Below are 9606 nucleotides of genomic sequence, written 5' to 3'. Positions count from 1 at the left end.
TTGATCATATTACTATCATATCATATGACTGTGGAAAATTCCTGCATACAGTCTGCATAACAGCACTTCTGATCAGCTGACTAACACGCGCCACAGGCGTCATTACTGGGTCTCGGAGAATGCTGCTCAGCCAATCACAGGGTAGAATGTACCTGTTAATATTTCTCTGCATCGGGGTCTTTCAGTAAAATTTAATAAGGTCCAGTTAGAGGAAAATTCCCCAAGCGAAGGTCCAGAAACTCAATGTCTAACCTGCATCCTGACTCAGTGCCATAGACTGTTTACTGAACATCAGATCAAATAAAGTCCAGTTCAGTCAGATTTCACCACCATTTACTGAACATCAGATCAAATAAAGTCCAGTTCGGTCAGATTTCACCACCATTTACTGAACATCAGATCAAATAAAGTCCAGTTCGGTCAGATTTCACCACCATTTACTGAACATCAGATCAAATAAAGTCCAGTTCGGTCAGATTTCACCACCATTTACTGACCATCAGATCAAATAAAGTCCAGTTCGGTCAGATTTCACCACCATTTACTGACCATCAGATCAAATAAAGTCCAGTTCGGTCAGATTTCACCACCATTTACTGACCATCAGATCAAATAAAGTCCAGTTCGGTCAGATTTCAACACCATTTACTGACCATCAGATCAAATAAAGTCCAGTTCGGTCAGATTTCAACAACATTTACTGAACATCAGATCAAATAAAGTCCAGTTCGGTCAGATTTCAACAACATTAGTGAACATCAGATCGAATAAAGTCCAGTTCGGTCAGATTTCACCAACATTTACTGACCATCAGATCAAATAAAGTCCAGTTCGGTCAGATTTCACCAACATTTACTGACCATCAGATCAAATAAAGTCCAGTTCGGTCAGATTTCAACAACATTTACTGACCATCAGATCAAATAAAGTCCAGTTCGGTCAGATTTCAACACCATTTACTGAACATCAGATCAAATAAAGTCCAGTTCGGTCAGATTTCAACAACATTTACTGAACATCAGATCAAATAAAGTCCAGTTCGGTCAGATTTCAACAACATTTACTGAACATCAGATCAAATAAAGTCCAGTTCGGTCAGATTTCAACAACATTACTGAACATCAGATCGAATAAAGTCCAGTTCGGTCAGATTTCACCAACATTTACTGTCAGTTTCCTCTTTTTAGATCACGTCATGTGGAATAACTTCCCTCTGACTCACTTTCTTCTCTGACTGCTGTTTCTCTCCTCGTCCCTGAGTGGTGTCACTGACTCTCAGTGTCTCTGAGCTCATCGTAATGCACAGATCTGATTGGCTGAGCAGCATCACGGGTGATACAGTACATGTGATTGATCTGTGAGTCTCCGGCTGCTAAAGCTACTGTAAAAGCTCCGCCCATTAAAACAGGACCACCCCATCAAAATTAAATAATTCTCCATAGTTTATCCGTTACAGGTCCAGGTCCACGTAGGACAGCGTCTGGGTCTGGACTCAGACCGTGGTCCACCTATTAGTGACCTCTGCTCTATATCATTCTACTACAGACAGCTGGACGTTCGTGATTGTCCGAAACTCACACGCAGATCCAGAAAGATGCTGTCGCACTTCAGCCGGAGGATGGCCAGCAGCTTCTGCCTCATGAATACGGCCGCTGAGGGGGAGGAGCCTAATGTCAGGCTGTAGCGCAGTGATTGGCCAGTGTATCTGAGGGGGTGGAGACAAAGACTGTCAATATCATCGGTATCAGTAACACCGTTCAGTTTAGACTTAAACAGACTGTTTTAATTATTCCATACAGCGAGGAAAAGAAGTATTCACTGTATTGATTTTATATGATAGATGCCTCTGATGCCGTTATAAAAAATCTTTCCAAAGCTTGGAGAACAGTAATCATGGCGCAGGGAGAACCTTATTAAACAACGTTCAGAAGAAAAAAGGCTTAAACATCCCTGTTAGAACACATACAGAGGCTTAAACATCCCTGTTAGAACAACTGGGCTGATAGTATGTGAGTGGAAAACTAATGGAACCACAGCTGATCTGTCCGGCAATTAATCAGCTAGTCATGGTTGGAGACAGAAGCGTCTGATCCCGAGAGCTCCCACAGTGAAGCATGGTGGTGGGAGCATCATGATCTGGAGCTGCTTCTCTGTAAACAGCACTGGAGGAAACATTAGTGGGGCGATGTGGCAGATATTAGAGGAGAATTTAATCTCAGCAGCCAAGAAACTCAATCCAAGATGTTTCAACAGGACGAAGACCCCAAACACCCAGCCAAAGCAAGTCCAGACTGGGTTCTGAAGAAGCTGAAGGAGCTGCAGGAGCTGCAAGACTGAGCTGATCTACTGATTGAAGCCCACTGATAATTTATGGAGGATTCTGAACCTGGGAGCCCATCAAAGGACCAGCGTCACCTCGGAGAACTACAATGCTTCAAGTGACTTCATAGAGCAGAAGCTCCATCAACAACGAATTCACAATAAAAGCCTAACATTATTGATCTGTGGTGTCTGAATACATTTTAAACCTATTTTTGTTTATGATTATGTAACTTTTCACTCATATTTATAACTTAAAAACACTTTATGGAGCTGCTTTGGTTCATGCTGGAACAGGAAAGGTTCTTCCCCAAGCTGTTCCCACAAAGTTGGAAGTGTACAATTGTCCAAAATGTCTGGTTCTGCTGAAGCGTTAAGGTTTCCCTTCACTGGAACTAAGGGTTCTAGACCAACCCCTGAAAAACAACCTCACATCATCATCCCACCTCCACCAAACTTTGCAACGTTCTCCTGGCAGTCGCCAAAAAATAGAGAAGCCGGTCACTCCACAGAACGCATCTCCACTGCTGGCACTTTACTCCACTCCATCTGACGCTTGGCCTTGCGCATAGTGATCTTGTGTGCAGCTGCTCAGCCATGGAAACCCATTTCATGAAACTCCTAATGTGCAGTTCCTTTGCTGATGTTGCTTCCAGAGGCAGTTTTGGAGCCCTTTAGTGATTCAATTGGTGATCGACACTGTGAGGTTCAGCACTCTGTGAGTTTGCGTGGTCTACCGCTTTGCGGCTGAGCGGTTGTTGCTCCTGGATGCTTGCATTTCAAAGTAATAGCACTTACAGTGGTCTGGGGCAGATCTAGCAGGACAGAAACATCGCAAACTGACCAGTGTCAGAGGTGTCATCCTATGACAGAGCCATGTTTAAAGTCACTGAGCTCCTCAGCATGACCCTCTACTGCCAGCGTGTGTCTATGGAGACTGCAAGACAATAAGCCTTTATTTATCCACCTGTTATCAATTGGTGCAGCTGAAACACCTCAACTCAACAATCAGGAGGGGTGTCCAAATACTTTTGTCTATATAGTGTGTTTCACATCGAGTATGTCAATGATAAATGTTATAGATCACAATAACCAATAAAGCAATAACCCAGATGACAGGAGGAGATAAAGGACAATGTCAGTGGACTCAGCAATATAATGGTTTTATGTAATGATGACATCAGCAGAGTAAACACAGCATCAGTCGGTCCAGATCTGCTGCCCTGATAGCGCTGGGGGGGGGGGTTAGAGCAGGTGTGGGTGATTCAGCAGGTAAAAGGCCAAACTGCAGCTCATTAAGAGTGACAGCGATGAATTCAGAGGAATATGAGTGGGTTTTGTTACGATTAGCGCAGCTTAAAACTGCTCAGAGCCTCAATCACATTTGTGTAAGTGACTCTGCTCATCCATGAAACGTGTCACAGCTTTAGGCACCAAAGCACTCCATCGCAGGCTTTGATCTGGAGCTTGCTAAGCCTCTTATCCTCGACCCGATGGCGTATCTGTAAGATAATCCCAGAATATTTTTACTCCTATTTCTATTGGGTAACAGCTCGTTTGACAATGCGGCTCCATTTCGTTCTTCTAGTTCATTACCTGGCTGCCTGAGCTAGCTATTATTAATGCCATGCTACTGGGCTCAAGTTGGCTTGCCCAGCTGACGTTGGAGTGGTATGATACATCAGGGCTATTCTACCTGGAGGGTCCTGCCACCCACCCCTGGCATATTACTTTGGATTCATGACTCCTTTTCATCAGGATTATATCATTTAAATACATATAAATGCAGTTTCACCACATATGAAGGACAAAGAGTCTTCTATACAAATAAAATACATCACAAAATAAACGAATAAAAACCTTCTTTAAGAAATTTCTGCTTTTTTTGATATTTAGAAGCACTGAGCCTTCCTTAATCAGGCCTTAATCAGGTGCTACCGCTACAGCTTACAGCAGCAAACAGCCCTGCATCACCATCAAATTAACCAAATGAACTAGAATCCACACCAAGCCTGATCAAACCTGCGATATCCAGGTGCGATTAAGCCCCGTCAGACAAAAAAGCAGGGCGCAGGTACCCGGAGTAGTCGTTGTAGACGTCCAGGCTGCTGGTGTCAATCAGCAGGCCACACCAGGGGAACAGACACTGCAGGGGAAGCTCCGTGAACTCCGGGAGTGAAAGCTCGTCACGAATAGGGAAGTTTACAGCCACTTTCTGTGGGTTAAGCTCACAGCCGTAATCGGGAACACCTGCCAGCAAGGTCCTGAGATAAGGAGAGAGATAGAGAGATACAGGTAGAGAGACAGAGGTAGAGAGATAGACAGTCAGAGAGATAGACAAACCCAGAGGCAAAGGTGCTTTAAGAGTGTTGTATTGTATTGAAGCTTAATACAGACTTAATGCAGTCACACTGTAGGAAGACTTCAATGCAATCACAACATAGGAAGACTGCAAGAACACTTTAATACTGTTCCAACATAAGGACAACTAAAGAACAACTCTAATAGAGTAAAACAATAAGACTAAAAGACAACGTCAGGACAGTCACACTATGAGAAGACTACAAAAAGACTTTAGTACAGTCACACTATGAGAAGACTATAAAAAGACTTTAGTACAGTCGCACTAAAGGAAGGCTACAAGAAGACTTTAGTACAGTCACACTATAGGAAGACTACAAGGAGACTTTAGTACAGTCACACTATAGGAAGACTACAAGGAGACTTTAGTACAGTCACACTATGAGAAGACTATAAAAAGACTTCAGTACAGTGACACTATAGGAAGACTACAAGAAGCCTTTAGTACAGTCACACTATAGGAAGACTACAAGGAGACTTTAGTACAGTCACACTATAAGTAGACTACAAGGCGACTTTAGTACAGTCACACTATAGGAAGACTACAAGGCGACTTTAGTACAGTCACACCATAGAAAGAGTACAAGGAGACTTTAGTACAGTCACACCATAGAAAGAGTACAAGGAGACTTTAGTACAGTCACACTATAGGAAGACTACAAGGAGACTTTAGTACAGTCACACTATAGGAAGACTACAAGGAGACTTTAGTACAGTCACACTATAAGTAGACTACAAGGAGACTTTAGTACAGTCACACTATAAGAAGACTACAAGGAGACTTTAGTACAGTCACACTATAAGTAGACTACAAGGAGACTTTAGTACAGTCACACTATAAGAAGACTACAAGGAGACTTTAGTACAGTCACACCATAGAAAGACTACAAGACGATTTTAGTACAGTCACACTAAAGGAAGACTACAAGAAGGTTTATTGAAGGAAAATTTATTGAAGTCCTACTTCAGGAACTGCACTGCTTTACTCAGTTTCGGGGTGATGAGCAAGAAATCATCCACCAGCCGCATCAGGCACCTGCAGAACAGTAGAAAAAGGTAATAGCGACATCTAGTGGGTGGGAATGGTACAGCTAAGGCTGATATCAGAACCGGTAGAATGACTGTGAATGTGATCAGCATATATTGTAATCCAGTGAGTTTACCTCTTGAATGTCCAGGCGTATTACACCCTAAAGCTTATCGTTCAGTAATTTAGAAAGCGAACTAACTGAGCTATTACTGAGTGATATGATTGATGATCAGTCTGGATCAGCTGGTGGCACCTGGGTGTTTAAGGGGTAACAGCTGAGCTGTAAGGTGATGCCTGTGTCTACAGGTGTTGATGGGGCACCTGGTCCTTGACTCACCCTCCTTTCTCTGTGATGTTCTTCAGTAGAGAGTTCTCCATGTGACCATAGCACAGGTTACACAGCATGGTGGACACAGCAGAACCCTGAGGAACCCCACGCACCTGGCGGAACCACCTACAACACGCAAAGAGGTTATAGAGCACCATCACTTCCTCCAGGGTAACTCAGAATAGAGAGTAGCAACAGTCAAATGAATGGTCAACACAACAGACTGGGTCAGAATCAGGTAGGTGTTTAATTGGCCACGCTAGATTTCACAAGGAATTCATCTTAACAGTACATCCTTACAGAAAAAGGGGGGTCTCTAGTAAGGGGAGCCACGAGTTCTAAATGTAGAACTATTTGCAGGCTTAAATGGTTCCTTGCATGGTGAAATGGTTCTTCAATATAGAACCACTTTGCAAAGAATTCTATATAGCGTCAAAAAGGGTTCTGCTATTGTGACAATGCCAAGCTTATAAAAACAGAACTCCTTCCGATGTAAAAACAGAACTCCTTTCGGTGTAAAAACAGAACTCCTTTCGATACAGAACTATTTTGAAAAAGGTTCCATAGAGAACCTCCTATACAACACAAATTGAAGCATGCACATGGAATTCAGAAATCATGGTTCTAAATAGAACTTTTCTAAGTAACCCTTGAAAAATCATCTACTAGTGACTGATTCTGGTTCTTCTAACCTTCCTATTTCGATGCTGTTGACCACGCAGTTCTTTTCACAGAGCATGCAGGTCATTAGGATTTCAGGCATTGTCCTACACTGGATTAAATCCAAGTCTGAATTGAGGGAAAGAATGTTTGACCTTTAGTGGATATTCTTCATGTTTTAACTCGATTGCTTCAGGTGTACCCCAGGGCTCAGTACTGGGCCCTATTCTGCTCTGCATTCATAGGCTTCTTTTGGGTAAGCCTTTTCATCAGCCTGTTGTCACTTTTCATTGCTTTGCTGATGCTACAGCTTTCCACTTGATCTCAGGTGTCTAGATACCCTGACAACATACATGACGAAACGGCCAACCATTATTTACAGCTTTTAACTGCCTGAAATGTGACATGACTCTGGTGCGATTCTACAAATTATGAAATATTGCGAGACTCAAGCCTTCTTTCACTCTGCGTGAGGCTGTGAAGCTGCTTGATTAGTCCACCATTACAATGAACAGCAAATTTCATTTATATTTTCACTTCATCATCTATTGCATGTTACCTAATTTTAATTATTTTTAAAATTGTGTGATTTTGCTTTTTTCTTTACTGTCTTGCAGTATTTATTCAACAACTGTACATGAACACAGTCACAATCAGTCCAATTCATCATTTGCACGACTCTTTACAACAGTCACTGTCCAGAAACAGCTTGCCAGACCTGTGTCCAGCCCCATAACATACCACTGTTAACGCTGGTTTACTATGTTTGTTCTGACAAACTCCTCACACATACAAGCATTAAACAGACTGTGTGTGTGTGAGGTGGTTTGTGAAGGCTGAGATGGTGACAGTGGACGTACTTCTGGTCATACTGAATGACATAGCTGCTCAGCATCTGCTTAAAAAACTGGAGAACGTCCACACCTGTCACCTCCATGGAGTACTGGAAGACACCAAGCAGCACAAAACTCACATTTCAACACAATGTTTATAATAAATAATGCTGATTAATGGTTGTGGAGTCCTTCCATGAATAAAGTGCCATCTGAAGCAGTGAATGATGGATAATAAGTGATCAAGGATCTACTTTCCTGCAGAGTTTAACTCCAACCGACATCTAAAATGCTCCTGCCGCCCTTACCTAACACTAACGAATCTCATCCAGCCAACCGAGAACCTCAGTAGGAGATGAATCAGCTGGAGCAGGTGTGGCAGACTGCTGCTGGAACTAGACTATGCAGGAAGGTAGATCTCCAGGACCAGGGCTGGTGATCACCGCACTACAGATAATCGAGATACAGGTCCTCGTACAGGACTGCCCAATGGAAAAACACCATAAACAGCTAGGTGGACACTGACCCTCTCCACTAGAATGGCATTGTGGAGTCTCCCGCTGTTCTGCTCCTCCACAGCAAACCCCTTCATGTTCAACGACTCGAAGGTGTCGGCCTGAGCACACAGCACACATGCACTTCACACAGCTCAACACAAGGACTTTAATGCTGGTCAACACAGTATACAGCAAATCCCACGGGAACTTGCTGACCTCAGATTATATGGGTCATTCTACAGAAACGTCCATTTTTGTGGCGCTAGCGTTTACAGATTTATTACACTTTCACACAAAAAAACATCTTAGGGTTGCAATTTATTTACATTTTAAAATAAAACAATAAGTTATTTTAACAACTACACCTTCCTCCTCCACCACCTACACCTACGCCTCAATTTAGCAACACTGGTTTTAAAATCAATCATATTGAATTCCAAGCACCCCAGAAGAGCTCGTCCACGCAGTCGTGGTTGGACATATTTTGAGGTACAATTTTAAATTTTGCAATTTTACCTACAACAATCTCTACATGACTATGAAATCATAGTCATGTAGAGGGAAATATTATATTATAGGGGAATATTTTTCCCCAGGAGTCGTGTCTCTGGTGTTACTGTATAACAAAAATCTCTCATTTTGAAATAAAAGTCACGCCGATGACGTCACTCGACCTCCTTTGACCTGTTTTCTGAGGATCTGTGGAGAAAAGCTCATGGTGAGTCCACTGCGTCTCTCAGTTCTCAGAGATCTTCTCATTCAGCTCATGATCTCATATGGAGCTTCTAGCTGACGTCACTGGTGTGACCGACTTTATTCTGAGGTCACTGTGAAAAAATAGAAACACAAACGGATTCAATTCCATATTTTAGAGGACGTTCCCTGATGGACAGCGTGTGGTTTGATGTTCTGTAGCAGTTATTTTTCAAAATGCATTGATCATTGAAAACGTCTCTGGTGTTTCCTTTTTATGTGCAACACCGGTGAGGATTGGTAACACCAGTGACTCCTATAGAGAGACAAAAAGTGGACGCTTCTGTAGAACGACCCATAATCAAGACTTTGACCCTGCATGTGGTCTGTTCTACTGAATTAAATAATGGGGTTACATATAATTGCACTCAATATCCATTTTTCATGATTATTTCACTCGGAATGTGTGTTGCACCATCAGTGGGCACACAAAATAAGCCTTAACAAGCAATTCATTACTATAAGATGCTGTTCTAATTATAATGTACAGCTAGTGTGAAGAGTTTTGCTTTTAGACATAAACCGTTTATTAATAGGAATAATATCTAATCTGATCTCCACTCCAAACCATTACAAGGTCTGGTCTTGGTACCTTGGTGCAGAACTGTTTCCTGATGCCGAGTGTAGAATCCCTCCACACTTTAGCGTAGTGCCTGAGAGAGAAGCAGTAATCCTGAACTGGACCCAGAACCTCCTCCACCACCTCCAACAGCTTAGCATGAGGAAGACTATCGTACGCACCGTTAACGTCCACCTACAGGCAGCAGAGAGAGGGATTTACACTATAAATGAAATTAATAATGTTTACTTTTCCTTCAGTATGAT

At 42.5% G+C, this 9606-nt stretch overlaps 1 protein-coding gene across 5 annotated transcripts in view; it reads right to left on the bottom strand.

The window, feature by feature from the left end:
* Positions 1-9606, bottom strand: part of tert (telomerase reverse transcriptase) — a 43066-nt gene that overhangs the window by 5776 nt on the left and 27684 nt on the right. For 4 of the 5 annotated variants that reach the window (XM_037542457.1, XM_037542458.1, XM_037542461.1 and 1 more), the window contains exons 6-12: positions 9374-9535; positions 8058-8147; positions 7559-7641; positions 6048-6164; positions 5645-5716; positions 4398-4583; positions 1579-1705 (exon numbers count right to left, since the gene is read on the bottom strand). In XM_037542457.1, coding sequence (XP_037398354.1) covers positions 1579-1705; positions 4398-4583; positions 5645-5716; positions 6048-6164; positions 7559-7641; positions 8058-8147; positions 9374-9535 — 837 coding nt within the window. Of the gene's footprint in view, positions 1-1578; positions 1706-4341; positions 4584-5644; positions 5717-6047; positions 6165-7558; positions 7642-8057; positions 8148-9373; positions 9536-9606 lie in introns of those variants that run through there. The other variant, XM_017688720.2, reaches the window with a different exon arrangement.

The sequence above is a fragment of the Pygocentrus nattereri genome, chromosome 11 (genome assembly GCF_015220715.1).
Source record: "Pygocentrus nattereri isolate fPygNat1 chromosome 11, fPygNat1.pri, whole genome shotgun sequence".
Taxonomy (NCBI): Eukaryota; Metazoa; Chordata; class Actinopteri; order Characiformes; family Serrasalmidae; genus Pygocentrus; species Pygocentrus nattereri.
The sequence above is the reverse complement of the archived record's forward strand: the minus strand, read 5'-3'. Positions and strand labels throughout refer to the sequence as shown.